Source organism: Dasypus novemcinctus, chromosome 4, assembly GCF_030445035.2.
Source record: "Dasypus novemcinctus isolate mDasNov1 chromosome 4, mDasNov1.1.hap2, whole genome shotgun sequence".
Classification (NCBI taxonomy): Eukaryota; Metazoa; Chordata; class Mammalia; order Cingulata; family Dasypodidae; genus Dasypus; species Dasypus novemcinctus.
Window position 1 is genome coordinate 61,050,360 of NC_080676.1, and position 20,593 is coordinate 61,070,952.

Sequence of the window (20,593 nt, forward strand, 5' to 3'; positions counted from 1 at the left end):
ACCTTCTCCTGGCTCCAGGCTCATGTCTTTTCAACACTGTCCTGGGAAAGATACACTAGCCTGATAAGAAACACGGGAAACATACTACAACCCACCATCTGAAAGTAAGACATTCCCAATCAAGGGTCACAAGAGGAAAAACTCATTATCTTGCTCTCCTATCTCAATCATTTTAGAAATTAGTTAACACTAAATATGGTGAGAAGTAATGGTAGAAAAAGAAATTGACTTTTAAAAGGCCAAGCCTGGCCTCCTGCCTATCATTGACTCGGGTCTTTTAGGTCCAGAACAGGAAACAGATTGCTTTTAGTTCTTTCCCAATCTGCTCTCTTTTATGCTGATGGTAACACTCAATTCTGCTCCAACTGGCCAGAGTATTTTCAGGACAAAAGATAAGGGGATTTGAAGTTATGAATGAAGCCTGAATAAGAACCATCAGGACTAGGGGATATGCAGTTTGGCAAGTACATTTTAGTCATGCCAGAACTGTTAAACTGAAACCAAACCACACTCAACTGATACCATCTTCAGGCATCATGTATCAAAGTGTCTATCAAGAGCAAAGACAGTTGAGTTGTGACCACTGGGATAAGCCTTCACCCCAGGGATGCTACTCTGATCAAAGAATTACAGATATGGTATCATCTACTGAGTGTCTTGCTTTATATTGGGTCAGGACAGATTAAAATATCAATCCCTAAAGAAAAATATTGCTGGTTATGCCTGCTCCCAAGAAAAATACATCACAACCTTAAGAAGGAATGCCACTGGAAATTTTAAAAGATATCATTTGGTAATATCTACTAATATCAATACTACCAACTGATATCTCCCTACCTACCTACCTATCTACCTACCTTTCCAGACTTTGCCATTTCAGCCCAATTTCAAGCTGAATGGAGCAATCGATGTACTGTCTCCAAGAAGGGCAAGAGCAAATTCTATATCCCATTCCATTTGCAAAAACCTCATTCATATACATACTGTCCACCCTCTCCTTGGGATTTTCAAGAAAACTTAAGCACTTGGGGGAAAGGCTGTAAACCTACCAACCACCCTCAAATTCCCTTACCCTTAACTGAAAAAAAAGTGAAAAGTTGGTCATTTCTGAAAGCAGAAGGGGAAACCAAGAGGAAAAAGTTTCTTAAGTGTGTAAATAGCTGCATAATGCCAACTCTTCTTTCTCCCAATGTTTTCATTTAATGTCTCGTGGGGTGTGTGTGTGTGTGTGTGTGTGTGTGTGTAGAGGGGATGTGGGATGGAGTGAGGTCCTATAAGTAAAAGAGTAATAAATTTCTTGATAGGTTAAAGTAAGTTCCTAGACAGGAGACATCCATAACTAAACAATAGGTATCTAACATGTTATACCTCTCCCTGTGTACACCAACAGTTGCTGAAAAACACGAGAACTTTCCCATCAAACAAACAGGACAATCTTTTCCATGGTGTACCTAGGGCCCTATAAAGCCATGAAATATCAGAACACCATTAATTTTGAGAATATAAAGAATCACACCCTACATGTTCACTTACACTTATATTGGGTGTTCAGTGGATTTGGTATACTCCAAAAGAAAGCCACAAAACTAGGGACAGGACTGAAATGTGAAAATGATATGCCCTGTGTCCAGTGATCCTAATGCTAAAAGTTCTTAAAAATGGTACCACCAAGACTGGACCCCAGCAATCTTTAGGCTTGGGTTCAGATGTGTATTCTGTGCCATTTCTGAATGCCTACTATACTCATTACCATTTGTAGTGTGTATATACCATATGTATACTCACTCTTCCATTTTGCTTTATATTCAGTGATGCCTAAACATGTCTACTTTACTAGACCTTAAGTTCTTTAAGGCAATTCTTATAAAACAATTTCCCAAGGCCTTGCACATAGAGGACACCCAATAACTACCGGATAGATAAATGAGATAATGAAGAAAGGAATGGTATGATTTTTATACAAACCTGAATCAACGCAGTAATCCCGGGGCTCCTGTTTGATTCCCATTGGTGACTGGAACCCATGTGCCGGTGGGCCTGGCAAACCTGGGACCCCGTGTTCATAGAGTGGGTCATGGTATTCTTGTTTGAATCCCTGAGGGGGTGGAGGAGCTGCAGGGACGATAGGTTCTGACATTTGCCTGTGGTAACTGGGGCGATTATCTCCAGGAACTCCTGACTGAGGAGGGAAGGTATGGCAGGGTTCAGACAGTTGTCTCTGAAATCTGTAAAGGAAGAAAGAAGTTCTATGGTTTAACTAGCAATCTGATGAATACCTACTATGATTTAGCACAGGGACTAAAGTTCAGATTAGGAAAATTATTTGCAGACAGCAGTAAATTTATATATGTTTGTTCATTAGTTCATTGATTTTTTTTTACCTGTAGACAGAATAAACTTTTAAAAAGCCTGAAAAGTACAAATTAACCAGTTATAAAATGTGGTTTAAAAAAAAAAAAGCTCATTCACAACAGCAATGAAAACCATAAAATCCTTAATAATAGCCAAGAATTATATGAGTAAAACCTTAACAGTGTCTGAGGAACAGAAAGATCTGAGTGAAGAGAAAAACAGCAAACCACACACACACAGAGCTTTGAAGTTGTTGATTCTCCAAAAATTATTCTATAAACGCAAGGCATACCCAACCAACTTGAAAGAATGATTCCAAATTTTATCTAAAACACTAATCTCTGAAAAGAAATAATGCTCTCCTGGAGAGCATATATATTATGAACTACAATAATTATAACAGTAATACAAGGAATTAAAGATAGGCAAATCAAAGGAAGTGAATGGAAAGACAAAAACCATCAAGTTCTAAAATTTAATGTTTTAGGGTTAGCATTTCAAATCAGTAAGGGGAAAAAAGATAGACCCTGTTTTACACCACATTCCAAAATAAGTTACATATGGATTAAAGAGTTAAATATAAAAAAGAACCAATAATAAAGTAAATATATATGATACTTCACATAATCATGGAGTGAAAAAAAAAATCTAAGCATCATACAAATAACAGAAATCAAGACAAATATGCATATACTTTAATGTATAAGTCTGGAATTTCTATAAATAAAAAAAAGAAACAACAGCAAAATGAAAACAAACTGGGGGAGAATCTCTAATAGATATAGCAACTTTAACATTGTTGACATAAAGAGAGCTTAAAAAAAAATCAATAAAAGATGAATATACCAATAGAAAAAATGAGCAAGGAGCATAAACAGGAAAATCACTAAGGAAGAAATAGCCATAAGCAGACCAAATTTTAACCTCATTAGTAATCAAAAAGTACAAATGAACAAACCAAGATGAAAAACAGAGAAATATTTTTTCTTGATAACTTGGAGGATGAAAAGGCAGATAATAATTCTATGGCTGGCACATAAAAAGCACTTAAATCATGGATAAGACTGGCTATAGCTATACAGATAGTTCCCAACTCAAATGTCTAACAAGGGAACTAACTGGCAAAGTACATTTTGAGAGTCATTTAGTTGAGAGCAACTATGAAATGTGATACAATGTGCAAATATATACGGTCCTGGAAAGGTTATTTTTGGTACATTAAGAAAGGTAGGTTGCAGGTTACAGGCAAGTGACATTAAGAAAAGCAGGTTGCAAATTTGATGCTCAAATTTGGGAGGGGAACATCAAATTTATGGCATCACATAAAATCCTGCAAATATTTAACCTGTATATAAATAATGCTTATCTCTGGGTGGTTATACTTTAGATGATTTCTCTTTCTTGCTCATAATATATAATAAATGTGTACTTTTTATAAGACAGAACAATAAAAAGCTTTTCGTTAATGTTGCTAACCAATGTGTATCCTTAAAGTACTTCAGCTATCAGATAAATCCAGATGGGAGCCAACTGCCCTTTCCCTGCTGGGCAGGCTATATGGCCCAAGGGAGAGCCTGAGGTCCTGACAGAGGGCAAATTTGCTTGGCTTCAGTGTCCTCATCTGTAACAAAGAGATACAATCTTTCTTCAAAATGCTACTGGAGGGAAACGGACTTTGGCCCAGCGGTTAGGGCGTCTGTCTACCACATGGGAGGTCCGCGGTTCAAACCCCGGGCCTCCTTGACCCGTGTGGAGCTGGCCCATGTGCAGTGCTGATGCGCGCAAGGAGTGCCCTGCCACGCAGGGGTGTCCCCCTCGTAGGGGAGCCCCACGCGCAAGGAGTGCACCCGTAAGGAGAGCCGCCCAGCGCGAGAGAAAGTGCGGCCTGCCCTGGAATGGCGCTGCCCACACTTCCCGAGCCGCTGACGACAACAGAAGCGGACAAAGAAACAAGACGCAGCAAAAAGACAGAAAACAGACAACTGGGGGAGGGGAGGGGAATTTTAAATAAATAAAAATAAATCTTTAAAAAAAAAACCAAAATGCTACTGGAATGATAAAGTGAGATTTGTCTATAAAGCATGGTTTTCTGCCATAGCTGGGATAGTTTGCAGACATGATTGTAATTACAGACTGTGGGGATGAATTCAAAAGGTGGGTGTGGAGGTTAGAGATGAGTGAGTGACCCTTCAAGACTGTATGGCCTAAGCCCATGAAATACTTGAGTGCCTACTATGCATAAAGTCTATGTGTATTAAAAAGAGTACTTGTGAACACATAAATAGTAAGTAGGAGCCAGGGTTCCTGGAGAAATAAAGAATTTAGAATGACTAGTTTTGTTGAGGTTTTAAAAAAAAATCAATAATATAATTCTTTAACACCTCAGTCTTTCTAATTTTAGCTTGAATCCTATTAAAACTTTAAATCAAATAACTTGAATTTGATTTGAATCAATCTGTGGCAACAAGTGCCCAATAAATTTTTAGAACATCAAGATTTAAATCTTAAACTGAAGAGATTTTATGTGCAGATAAAATAACGGTTTAGATGAGGGTATAGCATGGTATGATGTGTTCTGTGTGAGTCTGTATTACCAAAAGTAGCATAGTAAGATCATTTTATAACTTGAAGATCACTGAACAATTTTATGCTCAGCCGCCTGCTTATCCCACACACCAAAAGCAACAGAATCTGTCTGGTCAATATCTTAAACAAGTTTTACAAACTATGAGGTTCAATGGGTTGAGAGCCTTGAAGTGGGATCCCAAACACACCACAATGTAACTTCATCAGGCATGTGATTTTCAAGGCTGCTGTGATATTTAAGAAACCCTTCAATGGTCTTTGAAGAAGTGTCAATTTGAAACTCAGGTTTAGGCTTGACATTTAGAACATGGGCACCAGCAGCATACTGAGAACCTGACCTGACTTGTGATGCTGTGGGCAGAAAAGACAGACAAGGTATTCTTAAGGCCTTATTTTCATAAAGTGTCCAAACCCTTATGATACTTGGAAGGAACAGCAACAAGGGCCCACACCCTCCATTTTCTCTCTCCTTTGACCTCTGCCATAAGTCAGTTCCTTTGAAAACCCAGAGATTGCACGTACCAGGCAGTCCTGTTACTAGAGCCTCTGCAGCTGACAGGCCCAATCACTCCACTTCCGCTCAGTGCTCACCTCACTTTTCAGACTGAAATCTCACCTGGTATGGCCTCTTCAGGAAAAGGTACTTCCATATGGGCACCAGTCAGCAACCCCACCCCTTCCCCAAAGCCTACTTTTTAAGTTGCATGACGTTTAGAGGCCTGTGATTCATAGGAGGGATCCCATAATTGGGAATTGTTCAGTACCGGTTTGTTTTGAGGGAGTGGGAGTGGCAAAGACTATCTTAAGGGTAGGTCACAAAAAATATATTTGGAAGAAAGAGTCAGAGCTTGCTGCTGATAATGGCTTTTATTTGCAGAGATGAGTAAAAGTAATTCAGTTCTCGTTGTTCTCAAAATACATTCTGTGAACTTTGCTTACTGTCCTTCATTTGAACCCCTTCCTTTCTCCACATCCTTTTGAAATATCTAAGAATGTGTTGTATATATAACACAGCATTGAAAGATTCTTCTTATTTACCAAGGCAGGCAATCATTTTCAACTGCAGAGCAGCTCTGCTCCTAACATATCTTTTCTTCTTCTTTCTAAACCCCTTCCCTTTCTTCCACCCCTACCAATGATCGCAACAACAGAGATCATGCCTTAATAAACTCATAGTTGGTAAGTAAAAGCACACTTCTGACTACTAAGCAGGCCTAAATTCCATAGGTTACAAATAAAGGCTTTTTCAGTTAGTTTATTTAAAGAACAATTTATTTATTTATTTGTCAGATTTATATAGCGCTTCCTCCAAAGAGCTCACCCATGCTACCAACATTTTGGTTTACATTACAAAAACCACTAGATGCTTTTCCCACATTTCCTTTTCAGTTTCTGCTGCCAACACACAGAGTAAACACAATGCTTACAGGAAAAAAGGAGAAAAGTGTGGATCTGATGAAGGCTACACGGTGGCTATGGTGCCAGGGTGAAGTAAAGACAGTTCTGAGGCCAGCTGAAAGACAATACATAAAATCTGTGAAGAAATTGACACCATGTACTTCATATTTCTGTTAGGGCTAAGAGAAGATGGAAAATAGAGAAGCAGCATAGCTGGATAAGAGGCTCAGAACATCCTGAGCTGAAATCCAACTTTCATCCTTTACTAGTAGCTGTTGGGACCTTGAACAAGTTACACAACTGCTTTTAGCCTCAGTTCCTTATTCAGGACAACCAGAATACCCGTCCCAAAGATTTGTTGTAAAGCTTACATAAGATAATTCACGTGAAGGAACCCAGTAGACATTGGTAGGTTCTCAATATATTACCTTTACACTCTATCATCAACTGCCCTCCCACCCCCAACACACTAAACTCAGAAGCTATGCAAATATAAGAGAAGATCTTAAGAAATGGGAGAAGACTACCACATATAGAGAAACCATCCACAAATCAAAATATGAAAGTCTACTAGTTGCCTACACAATATCCATGAGTTAAAGAGAATGCTGATTTTATTCAGGGTGGCAATGTGCCACCCAATTTCACATTAGTATTTATTTTCCATATAACCGAGAGCCAGACACTGCTGCAAAACAAAACCCAAATGCTATCCTTCAAAACATATCCAAGTATTCTGAAACAACTCCAAGGGCTCAATGAGGTTTGTCAGTGCTGCTCAGGCTCAAATTGGCTGATCAAAGCTGTTGATAAAACATTGAAAGGTGAGGAACAAAATATTTCAAGGACCAGCTGTCTCATTTTTCAAGATTAAATATGGGAAAAGGAAAGAGATGCAAACATGACCCCAGAATATTAGATGGTCAAAGTAATAGTTTCATATATATGGTATTAATCACTCTGATAATGAAGAGATTAGGGATAAAGGGGAACTTGAAAACTTAACATTAAACAATGAAGCAATTGAAGCTTCTAAGTTATCTACATCATTTTATATAGATACATCATTTATGGGACCTACATCATTTTAGAGAATTCCTTTAGTACAGTTTTATCAAAAATTAAAGTGATCTTTAAAATATAATATTGTCACAGAAGCTAACATTTATTGAGCATTTCCTCTACAAAAATATTATTTAATTAGATCACTCAATGATTCCTTGTGGTAAATATTTTCTACTACTTTCCCATTTTCAGATAAAGAACACAAAGCTTAAATAAATTTAGTGCCTGCCTGAGATTATGCAGACAGTAAGCAGCAGAGCTGGGATTCAACCCCAGGTTGTTAGCTGTCCAACTCCAGAGGCAGTGGCCTGTACATCATTTCTACAATTGTTTTAACATCCTCTCTTGATGACCTTTAAATAAAAATCATACAGTCTAGACAACTAGAAAACCGCCATATGTTTGGAAATTAAGAGACATACTTTGAAAGAACTCAAGGGTCAAAAAAAAAATCATGATAGAAAATATCTGTAACTAAATTTTTAAAATACCACAGATTAGAACTTAGGACTTGGGTAGAGAGCTAATAATTCATAGTCCAAACCAGGATACTTTGGGGAGTGAAAAAGGGGAAACTATTGGCCATTACTTCCAGACAAGGCATATATAAACCTTAAGTGATATGGTCAATCCAGGATGTATGGTCACTATAGCCTTAGAAAAAAAATTTATATGCATATACTATAAACAAAAGAAGCTGAAAATTAATGAGCTAATCATCTAACTAAAGAAGTTAGAAAAGGAAAAATAGAATAAATCCAAAGGAAATACAAATTATAAAATATTTTAGTAACAGCAGAAATCAACAAAACAGGAAATCTCCAATAGAGAGAATGAACAAGGCCAAAAAAAGTTAATATGTTGAAAAGACAAAATTGTCTGGCAAGACTGAAAACAAAAGTCTAGATAAATAACATGAAAAATGAAAAAAGGGACAACTGCAGATGCTGTAGATTTTAAAAAGGACCTTATGAACAACTTTATTTTATTAATTTAAAAGAGGCAGAAAAAATGTTTGATAAAATTTTACCTTCATTCATGTTAAAAATTCTTAATAAGCTAGGAGGTAAAAGGAAATTTCTTCAGCTTGATACAAGATAAAAATCCATCGTAGATAGGGTAAAATGCTGAAAACAAGACCTATTAAGATTTAGAACTAAACAAACAACAACAAAAGAAACAACTCCTACTCTAACCATTATAAGTATATTATTTAGTCTGTCAAAGAAGGTTTCGTTACACATCCATGAAACTCAGTTTTGGATCCCAAAAAGAATTTGTGCTACCATATAGAACATGCTATTAAAAGGGGTGTGCCAAGGAGATGCATCAGACACATTCATTTCATTCCCAGGCTACAAATGTGATTTGTCAAGTTCTTCCTTCTCTAAAATTTACAAATTTTGAAGGACAGAAATGCACAGCAATTTACTAGGGATGGAAATTGTGAAGGAAAATAGAAACAAGAGAGAAACTTGGTATTAAATCTCTTAATTTATCTGGCATCTTTAGACATGAGTGCTTTTCTATAAAGCAAAATTCCAGGAAACTTAAGCTTATCCCTCTAAACTATGTAGCCCAGTTCATAATTACCCAGAAAGAAACCTTCATAAGAGGTTATGCAGTATATATAGTATTCCCTCTTTCAGAAGATATTATACATAACTGATCTTTTCTTGATGACTCAGGGATAACATATTATGACTATAAATTACTGTAATACTGATGCCCTTAGGGATTATCAAAAAAGTACAGGCTTTTCACCAGCAGGAGTATTTTCTTAAATTTTGCCCTTTCATGAGTTTTTATTACTTTCCTTGATGACAAATAAAGAGCAGTGTAATATAAAACTCTAAGAATACAAAAAGAAAAAAAAATTCTTAGATTATAAGTTTTTTAGTGGAGCTTCTTCAGTTGAATTGTGGGACTCTGGTGGGGCCTCCCTCAACTTGAGATGTGATGAGAAAATGGTATAATAAAATTATGTTCAGTATTACAGGCTTAACATATGAACATTTTCTAAGTTCTTCTACCCAGCACATGTAAACTGTAAACAGCACGATGAAAAAATATATACAAGATTTGAATGGCTGAATTTGAAAAGCACTCCTCTTCTTCAAGGAACTGCTGGTCTTTAAGGATAAATGGAACATGTCTGAACATGCCAAATTACATGGTTTTTTTTCTTCCTTGGGGGGAGGAAATCACCAATATAAATCACTACTTGCAAGCATAGTATTTAGCTTCTAAAAATAAATTCTGAGTTGTGAAGAATTATATACTAAGATTATATAAAACATTAAGAATGTACTTTTGACTAGATCATATTTTAGTTATAAAAAGTATAATTGCAGCAAACTACTATCAGTATTAACAAATATGTATTGAGGACAAGTAAGATATCCTGCTACATATAGTCTAAAGAAAGGGGTCTAAATTATGTTTTCTTATTCTCAAAGAACTTACTCTATTCAGCTTAGGGCACAACGTGACTGTGAGCAAAATGAAAAAGATATGTATTACAAGATAGGTTTAGATAAGGGATGTAGAAACTTAGATTTTGTAGCTTAAGAGTTGGACAAAGTCCTGGTATGGGTCAAGGTCAAAACAGATTTTTCAAGATCACTTATTGAGCTTTTACTAGTCATTAGTGAAAGTCAGCAACCCAAAGAAAATGAAAACCGAAACAAATGATTTAGTCATAAAGTTTGTATTTTGGTTTCTAAATGTAGGACTCTGTATTTGGCTATGTAATGTTGAGGAAGTCCCTTAGCTATATTTTACACCATTTATCTTGTAAAATGGTGTTTTCTACTCAGCTTTGGCCACAGAACTGTGAAAAGGCTCATTTAAGACTATTTTTTCTTCTAACCTGTAAAAAACAATGTATTTTTGTTAGCAGGTTAGTTATGAAGTAATATCCCTCTAGGTTTAAAAAAGTTATGAGCAAAGAACACACTATAGTACTGAACAAAAGTAATCTGTCCCACGTTAGGGCAGACACTGAGTTTATTAAGTACATGATTATTAAGTTTGATGTCATACACAGGTTTTCAGTTTGTCCCATTTTTCTGTTATGCAATATCTACCAACAAAATCAATGTCATATTTTTGATGTATTTTCTATCACAGATCTCACATAGCTATCTTTATTAATAGACAAGGGGGAGTAAGTCCAAGATGGATAAGCAGATGCTTCAGATTCAGACACAATCATTCCCAAAAAGATACATGACATTCTGATTCTGGCCTCTGCCTTGACACCTGCGGGCAGACACTCATGTATCTCAGGAATCCAAATCTCCCCCTTTCAAGAGGAGACAAAACTACTTCATTAAGTAGACTAAGGCCACTCTATCTGCCAGGACTGCAAGAGGAGAAATAACCTCCGATGGAATTAAGGTATTTCTTTCCCAACCCAGTTAACCTTTAACGCAATCTGTTTACATAAGTCCCCTGGATAAGAAACAAGGATTAAGGAGGAAATGTGAGCAAGAGATTTACCATCAAGTCATTTTCTTTTACACATGGTATACCAAACACAAAGTGTGCTGAGTATTTCAAATACTGAATCTATACCTCATCTCTCCTCAATTAATAAACCCCAAAAAAGTCAGATCAATGCTGCTTAAAAACAGAAAAACAAGAAAGTATTGAAATAGAAATGGTGTCAAGACCTGAGTTCACAAAGAGGCAGGCTTGCCAGGTAATTCCGCCCACAGAGAGGTTTTGTTTAGTCCGCAGAGTGTTGTTAGTGTTTTTCAGTTTGAATTAATTGCCAACTTAAAAAAAGCTGAAACTTTTACATAAAAACCCATGTCCAAATTCTCTTGAGAAAGGGCAAGATTGTTAATTCAAGGTTAACAAATGGCAAAAGCTAGTGGCAGCTGTCTCCTATGGAGGAGCTCAGACACAGGGGAACCCTACTATGTGCCAACAAACCCCCACACAACAACTCCACTTTGGCCCCATACAGCATAGGTGTTCATGGGCCTTCACCTCATCAGGGAAAACATACATTGATCAGCAGTTTTTCACAGCAAGGGGAAGGAGGAGCAGAATCAGATAAGAGGCCTATTTTTTCCTAAACTTCATCTAGAAATAAAGTGTTCCAAGTAAATACTGGTAAGTGCCTGGGTTGGCCCAGGCCTGGGAAAAGCGTATTCATGTGTCCTCCCTACTCTCCCTTGCCTCTCATTACACCCACCCAATGCAGAGTACAACAGACAGAAAGGAAATACTGTGGTCACCATCTTGCTGTTTTGGTAACAATACTGACAAACCATCACAACTACCTGCCGGCAGTTTCTCCTCCTCCCAGAGAGGTTTTCTGATCAGCATCCAAAATTCTAGAACACCATGGATAATGGACTTAGAAAGCTGGGACTTACGCAGTCAAACTTGGTGTTTGCGGAGGAGGCCCCTTTTACACCTTAGCTTGTTTGGTGAACTGAATGGACATGTTACTGCTGATGCTTCAATGTTTTTTTTGTTTTTTTTTTTTTAAAGATTTATTTATTTCATTAATTCACCCCCTCCCCCGGTTGTCTGTTCTCTGTGTCTATTTGCTGTGTCTTGTTTCTTTGTCTGCTTCTGTTGTCGTCAGTGGCACGGGAAGTGTGGGCGGCGCCATTCCTGGGCAGGCTGCACTTTCTTTCGCGCTGGGCGGCTCTCCCCACGGGGCGCACTCCCCGCGCACGGGGGACACCCCTGCGTGGCAGGGCACTCCCTGCGCGCATCAGCACTGCGCATGCGCCAGCTCCACACGGGCCAAGGAGGCCTGGGGTTTGAACCGTGGACCTCCCATGTGGTAGATGGACGCCCTAACCACTGGGCCAAGTCCGTTTCCCTCAATGTTCTTATATTAGGAATGCAGAACTCCCTGGAGTGTAACCAAGAGATTTTTATCTCAAAAGTAGATAATTATAAGTAAGGCCCTTAGCTAATTTCCTGTTAAAATGTGTTAAAATCAAATGAGTAATAACATTTGCTATAACTCAGCAATCTCTCCTAATATAAAGGTGAAATGTGAATGAAGTAATTTTGGGCAGCACAAACCAAGGTTCTATTCTGGTAGGCAGTATCCACTATGAAGCCAGGAAATCTGCCTTCGGCAAAACTTAACAGATCGTGTGTCCTGGGCAAGTCATCCTTCCTCCACCTCTACAATGGGGCAGATAGTACTAATTATCTCTCCTTTACCTCCTTCATAAGGATGTCGTAATGTCTAGAAACATTTGGAGTACTCAGGAACAGGGTGGTATGTAAACAGGCCACATTATTCATATTATTATAATCTTACCTCACAAGATGCCTCAGTGGAATGAGAGCTTTATAGGTTATCTGGTAAACATGACTAACTGCTTACCATCTTCCAGTGAGGAAAAGGAGGGGTGAAGAAGGCAGTTTGGAAGCCCAGATCAGCACTAACCTCTGTTCTGATGGATACTGGTTTTCTGGCATCATCTTTGGCATCTGCATGGGCGGATGTGGTGGTCGGGGAACTGCAAAGGGTTGCTGCTGTGGTCCAGGCTCTTGAAGCGAATGGGGGGTGGGGGCAGGGCCCACACCTTGCACAGGGCCAGCTGAAGGGGCATGCGCTGAGGGAGGCAGAGCTGCCTGAGGCGGGGGAAGTAGGGAATTCTGATGACTGGGTGACAGGGGGGTGGTAGGAGGGGTTAATGGCTTGAACCCAGAGGGAGGCTTCCTATCGTAGGCACTGTAAGCAGAAAAGAGAGAAGGAACCATTGAGCTGCAATCACGCCATTTGCATGGTTACCTGGTCCAGCAGAACACTAAGGCAGCCCACGGTTGCCAGGAAATGACAGGATTAACATAGTTAAATTGCTAGCAGCCCCAAGGGAATATTTGTACCTCTGAAAAGTGACAAACACACTGCGTCACAGGGACTTGTTTAACACTTCTAGTGATTTTTCTGAAAGATAATTTTAGCCTCTGCTTCCGGTTTCCTCTCCCGCCTCTTCCCCCTCCCCCCCTCCAAGAATTCTGTGTGTGTGGGTGTGTAAGGGTGGATGGGTGAGGGGAGAATCTAAGCCCAAGTCCTCCAGGGTTCTCAGGAATTCGCCAGAATCTCTGGTGAAGATAAATTTCTGCTGTAACATCACTGGAATTAACAACAACTCTCCTTCCATTTTCAGGCGAACCTTTGTTTATCTTCTAGAGCAAAGAATGATTTAAAATTAAAGCTTCATTCCTGGTGCCTGGATATTCTTAAGTAAAGGGCAAAAGCATCAGGACTTTTTCATATATTCTGATTTGCAGATTATTTCTTTGGTGCTTAAAGTTCACATTAACATATGACAGACATGAAGAAATATATATTCCTTCCTTCAAAGTCACAGATCAAATATCCCAGTATTTGATCCCCTAGGAAGGCTCAGTACCACATGAACTTAGTCTACCGCAGTCACAATGCTTCAACAGTTCTGCAGTTCATGTGCAGCAAAACAGCCCCAAGTGGACTGGTCTACACCTGGAAGATTAAATTGTCATGAAAGACAGAGGTGCTCTACCCCTTGAGTGTGTGCTGGATAAGACTTGCAACAGGCAGCACTACAGCAGAGTCTTTCTGGGCAGCCGTTCTTCAGTTCCACTTACCAGTAGTTGTAGAGGCACTTTTCTACATAGTTAGCACCGAGGGCCTGCTCATGGCTACAGGACGACAGCTCAGAGGAGGGGCTGTGCAGCTCCCGTTTGATCTTGGTTGGAGGTGGGGCATGAAGCACCACTGAAATGAGAACAGGGATGAGGGAAGAACAGAGAGGACAGCTGATTAACATGCTTCCTTCTGCACACATTGTAACTAGCCAATTGTTCTTGGAACTCATGTCAAGTCACATGCCAGAGAAAGCAAAACACTTCAACACAGAACCCTTCCATTTCAAACTAATGAAAAGTTCTTCAAAATCAGAAATCATCACCTGACACTTTAAATCAGCCAATTCTTTTTTATTTTTCCCCCCAAATTTCCTTGGTCATAGGTCTGCTTTCCAGATGCTCTGAAACCCTTAAAAATCCTGCAGATGAGTCTTCAAGAAAAACACAGGTGGTGACAGAATACCAGGGATTGCAGACATGAAGAATTCTGCCTCTAGAAAGGGCAAAATGGCCAAAATATGCTGGTAGGCACTGCTTTTCTTAAAATTGCTCTGGCAAATATACTTCCTATTCAGAGGCATATTTATAAATTAAATATATGGCTTTTTAAGAATCCTTAAGTAGCTCTAAATATCAGATCTGAGTAAGAAATACAACTCTGGAGCATTACAAAAACTTTTAAAACAAAGGAATTAAGACAATTGACCAAACTGCTACCCAGGAAAGGCTAACTGTATACAGACATTGACGTAGTCCTGGAAATGGTTGTGCTTACAATGTTTTCTCCATGCCTTTCCCAGTGACCAGCCAGGAAGAGCAGGTTTCCATAGTCAATCCTTTAGTAGATAGTGCCAATTACTTTTCCTGAATTGATTAAGTACATAGAGGTGCTGCTTTATGTTTGGAAGCCAACTGCATATTCCCTCTGTGATTGTGAGAGGGCAAAGTAAATAGGAGTTTTTCAAATCAAAATGACAGTGGCCCCAAAAAACAAACTCAGGTATGCCTTTTCTATATTATCTAGGAGCTAACTTGTTTCAGAGAGGACATTTTACCCAAAGTAGAAAGACAAATTGTAAACATGCTATACTATGAGGGCTGTCTTTTTCTAGTTATAAGTTAGTAAGTCTAGCTACTTAGAAGGATGGGGGAGAAGAATGAGTTAAGCTTCTTTGCCAGCTACTTTCCACCGTATTAAAGCTCTCATTAAATAGCTAACCACAGTCGGTGCTCTAGAAAGCCACTAAAATATTCTTGGACTCAATGTTCACTTCTAAAACACTTGCAGGAGTTTGGTTAATTCTTAACTATTATTCTAGGTAGAATTAGCTAAATGATCATCCTTTTTCTGTCTGATAAGGCTGAACAATCTTCTAACCAAGTAGGTTTCTCAGGTGTCTCCTACAACCCCAAATTCTGAACTCAGCAGTTGACATGAGTTGGGCAACTTTATCACAGACATCAAGATCATAAAATAATGTTGCCAGAAAGTCCTGCCAGTGACTGAAAGGAAAGGACAGGTTTTCATAATTCCTTTCTTACATTATGCCAACTGCATTTCCTGAATAGATGAAATAAATACAAAACTGGCAGGTTATATTTAGAAGTCTTTAGAGTCTCTTGTGATTTTTTGATGGTGACATCATGGCAGCCAATGCTCAATTGTTATCAAATGTTTTCAGACATTCAGACACAAAAAACAGTTAAGCTTGTTGTTGTTTGAATGTTTGCCGTAAATGACAAAGGAGAGTCAGTTGTTTTCATTTCTCCAATGCAGTGGATATACTGAGGGTTCTCAGCACTGCCCCTCTTCTCACCAGTCTTCTGCTGTAAAAGTTTTGGGGACAGGTAATGATGCCCCAGTTTAAACAGAAGTTACATGTCCTTGAAAAGTCTACTTTTCTTACTTCAAAGAAAATAATTTACAATCAGCGCTTTATCTCAATTTGGGAAGTAAACAATTAATGCTATTATTAATTTTCTCATTTAAGTTTTTAAAAATATCTTGATATCTTCACATTATTATAAGTTACCAGAGGATAAACCTAACACCAGAGTGTAAACCAAAGTTGCTCAGAAAGAAAAACTGTGTATGGTTTTAGGAAGAACATCTATTTTAAAAGAGAATCTAAACTGTCAGCTAATGCTGATGTCTTGATATCTTCAAAGCTATACAGTACTTTTAGTATACTGTACCATTTTGGCTCTAAATTATATGGTTCCCTCTCCTACCCCAAACTGTCTTATATGTGGAATCTTGTGCTCTCTACACAAAGGCGTTCAAGGAAAATTTGAAAAAAGAGATTGAGAGGATTATATTTTCACTTGCTTCTTAAAATACAATGACCACATCTCCCTCCAAGGCTAGGCACAATGTTAGCCATATATATTTTTTCCCTCAGGAATTAACCATTTGAAGGAGAGAAGAGATTGGAACAAGGCAGGAATGATATTGGAAGTTTCTAGAGCTACAATGACAGGAAAGCCTACCGGGGTTTTTGCAAGACGGGAGCAAGGTTTAGCTTTCCAAAGCAACTGCTGGGCCAGAGTCGATATGTAAAGGAGCCTGATTATGGCATGCCTCAGTGAGAGAGAGTGATGTATTTAAAGCAGAAACTCAGAACCTCAAGGAATGGTACAGCACCTTGCAGATGGTGCTATGATGTTGTGTAGTTATATACTGGTCTTTAAAAAAAATAGAGTAATTTATACTAAACGCTGACAGAGACCTAGCACTATAAATGATGGCCACAAACTGGAACTGAAAAAGGATTATGAACTCTTGAAGTTTGAGAAGAGATGCTTAAAAGTTGATAATTTGAGTAGATAAACATCTTTTACAATTAGAAATTATGAGTTATAGAAGATGGCCCCATAAAGCCTTTGTTGTCCTAACAACAATTCCTGGTAAATATCAACTGACAACCTTACTTGTCATAAAGGATTCGTTCGCTCATTCGTTTACTGGGTGTTCTCTATGGGTCAGGCATTCTGGAGGTGCTAGGGATACAATGGCAAGCAAAACAGACAAGGTTCTTTCCTCAGGACACACATAATTCAGTGAGGATGTAGCATCTTCTCACAGACGCAGTTAGAGATAGAATAGGGTCCCACAGTACACTTAATTCAGGCCCTTATTTTTGCAGAAAAGGGTCTTAGAGGGCAGAGGAGGCAAGGGCTCCCATTGTCATCTTTTTTTGTTGTTGAGGTATTGGGAGCCAGGGACTGAACCTGGGACCTCATATGTTGATGCCACACTGACTTCCCTGAGTTAGTTTTTTCATTTGTTTTACTTGTTGTCTTTGTTTTTTTCAGGAAGCACTGGGAACCAAACCTGGGACCTCCCTTGAGGTCCTCAACCACTTGAGCCACATCTGCTCCCACCACTGTCATCTTAATACTTTTGCACTGCACTGACAGAAATGGAAAATATTCCATTGTCCATTCTATACATTGAATAAAGAGGCCATACACCCTTTTATCAACTAAATAAAAAACAAAAATACCACACTACATCTGATTAAGGAAGAGTGCTCTAGAACAAAAGAAAAATGGAAAAGAAGAATAAAACCTCAGAAAAGAAAAAGAATGACAGACTAAGACAGAAGCAGCCAGACTCCTTACCTAAATTTACTATGAACTGCTCTTATATTATTTTATTTGATTGTCACAACCCAATGAGACAGTTACCACCTTCAGCTCCATTTCATAGATAAGAAAACCAAAGCTCAGACAGAAAGGGCACTTGCCAGACTCACAGCTAGTAAGCAGTCAGGATTCCTACCTAAGAAGTTCTTAATCATTATATTGCCTCCCAGAGGGAATCTGAGAGAAAAAGACTATATAGAAAAGGGATTTAAAGAAATAGGAAAAGAGATGGAGAAGAAGGATCAAAAACACTGGAAAAAAGCATGGAAGACTATACTTTTTTGGCCAGCTCTCAGGTCTGTATCCTCATCTTTAGTTTGCACTCTCCAGCTAGAGGCACACGTGATATACCTGAGTCTACTCAATGACTTAAACTGACACCTCCCTCTGTATCTAGGCCACTAAAACCCCCACAATTCTTTCCTCACCCCCACCAGCAATGTACATCTCTGATTCCAGCAGCCTTTACATCTTGTAATCCTTGCCTCCCATTCTAGTATTCCATCTAAAAGTTTCATTCTCCCTTGTATACTCCAGCTGATCAAAATCTTTTGGTCTCAGGAAGCAGATTTGGCTCATTGGATAGAGTGTCTGCCTATCACATGGGAGGTCAAACCCAGGGTCTCCTGACCAGTGTGATGAGCTGGCCCATGCAGTGCTGATGCACACACGAGTGCCGTGCCATGCAGGGGTGTCCCCCGCTTAGGGGAACCCCATGCACAAGGAGTGTGCCCTGTTAAGAGCCGACCCGCGTGAAGAAAGTGCAGCCTGCCCAGGAATGGCACCGCACACACACAGAACTGACGCAGCAAGATGACACAACAAAAAGAGACAGAGATTCCTGGTGCCGCTGACAAGAATATAAGCGGACACAGAGGAACACACACCGAATGGACACAGAGAGCAGACAACTGGGGGGGTGGGGATGGGAGAGAAATAAATAAATAAATCTTAAAAAATAAAAATCTTTTGGTCTCCTAGTTGCAGGCCCTTTGGAACACTCAGACCAGTCAGAAGCAGCATTGTTGCCACTGATACCATCTCTTTCTCCAAACGCCCTGCCTCTCCCACTAAATGATATTGCTTCTGGACAAGTCTTTCTGAATGCCACCTCTTGTGCAAGGAGACTTTGAGTGACTTTGGATCAGCAACCATTGTTTAGGCTACACACTGTGCTCACTCAAGACAGGACACATTGCTTAACTCTCAGGACAAAAGCAAAAAAAAAAGGGGAAGGGGAGCATGCTAATTTCAAGCACCAAATTTGGGTGAAGGGATGGCTCACATCAACACAGAAGCAATAAGAAGTAGAAATTATTATTTAATGAAATACAAGATTAATGAAAAAAAAAAAGTCAGGATGGAGATTACCCTGGAGTAAGGTGCAGTGACTGTTAAGGGACACAAGGAGTCTTTCTATATTCTGATGAGCTCGATTTCTTGATTTCAATGCTTGCTACTATGGGTGTGTTCGGTTTACAAAAATTCATTGAGTTCTACCCTTTTAATTTCTGTATGCTATTTCAATAAAAAATTCCTGCATTTTTAAAAAGGAATAGCCTTGTCCTTGTTAATATCAACCACTGAATTAATACTAAGATTTTTCAAATTTTAGGAAATATTTCTTCTCTGATGGTATAGAAGCAGTCTTCCAAAGAAATAACAAGACTGTTTTAAAATAGGAAAAAAAGACAAGCTGGTCCATTCAAAAGAAATAATAATCCCCTCTGCTGACAAAATCTGTTTCCTGCCCACAAGTACAGGCCTGTGGACTCTGTCCAAGGCAGCTCCCCCATGCCAGTGCTGGCAGTGAACTTCACTATTAGCGTTCTGAGGATCAAATCAAAGGAAAACTCTTTCATTTAATGTTATGATGAACGACAGTTCAATTCAAAAGGACTTTTTTTTTAGAAAGACAAAAACTACCTTGTCTAATAAGGCTTTCCTTTGGTGTTTCATCAAAGTTTCAATTTGCCACAGACTTTGCTGTGAATCCATACAACATTTATGTAGCTGCTGAGCATTAAAGAAATTGTCAGTCAGTTATACTACAGTCTGAGTGGGGAGAATGACTGAGTCCATCTTTATTTTTCCCACTTCACATACACAGGTATGGGTAGTTGTCACCAGTTGTTCTCCTTCAGGTTCTGTTTTGGGGTTTTCCTCTTCCCTTCCTCAGTTTCATTACTTTCATCCAAGTAGACTCTTTCCCAAATCAACTGTGCAGGCCTGACTTCAGGAGAAGACTTATCTGGTTACACTCAATGGCCATGATCCTCTCACTTTGCATAAAGAGTTGTGTCTCATGGTGGAAATTGACCAGAACGCCAACACCTGCCTCCAGCTGGCATACTGTCCATCAGGCTGGGTCTGAGGTGGCCGGCCTATGTCTCCACAGCCTCCAGTAGCTCTTCTGAACAAACATGATGTGGAACAAATAGAATGGCCAGATACTTCTCAAGATTCCAGAGCTGTAATCATAAAGCAAAAGCCAATTCCAAAGCTTACAACTCTCTTGGCCACCAGATTTGAGTTACTGCTCCTCTCTTAGACCATTCACACCCCCATCTCATTCCTCTCCAATGGAAGAATTATTTCCTGTTTAGTTCAAGAAGGAGGGGTAGGGGGACAAAGCTGGAGATATCTGCCCATACTGTTCTTCAGGACAGGGAAACATGATGAAAGGCAGAAGAAAGACTATCCAGCAGAGAAAGTTTTCCATCTTACCGTGCCACATGGGAAAAGGAACAGTATGGACATGTGAATAAAAAAATGGCACTAGCCAAAGAGAACTGAAGTAACCAGGGAAGAGCAGGTGTGGCTTCTTCTCCCTTGATTTACCCTTAACTTGTCTGAAGTACCCATTGGCAAAGACCAGAAGGCTTCATGTCACCAGAAGCAGTGTCTCTTAGGTTCTACCATATTA

General features: G+C 39.1%; 1 protein-coding gene across 1 annotated transcript in view; it reads right to left on the bottom strand.

Moving 5' to 3' along the window:
- ETV5 (ETS variant transcription factor 5) overlaps positions 1–20,593 on the bottom strand; it is a 60,474-nt gene that overhangs the window by 18,721 nt on the left and 21,160 nt on the right. The window contains exons 6-8 of the mRNA XM_004473722.5: positions 14,020–14,149; positions 12,833–13,120; positions 1,966–2,225 (exon numbers count right to left, since the gene is read on the bottom strand). Of these exons, the coding sequence (XP_004473779.1) occupies positions 1,966–2,225; positions 12,833–13,120; positions 14,020–14,149 (678 nt within the window). The remainder of the gene's footprint in view (positions 1–1,965; positions 2,226–12,832; positions 13,121–14,019; positions 14,150–20,593) is intronic.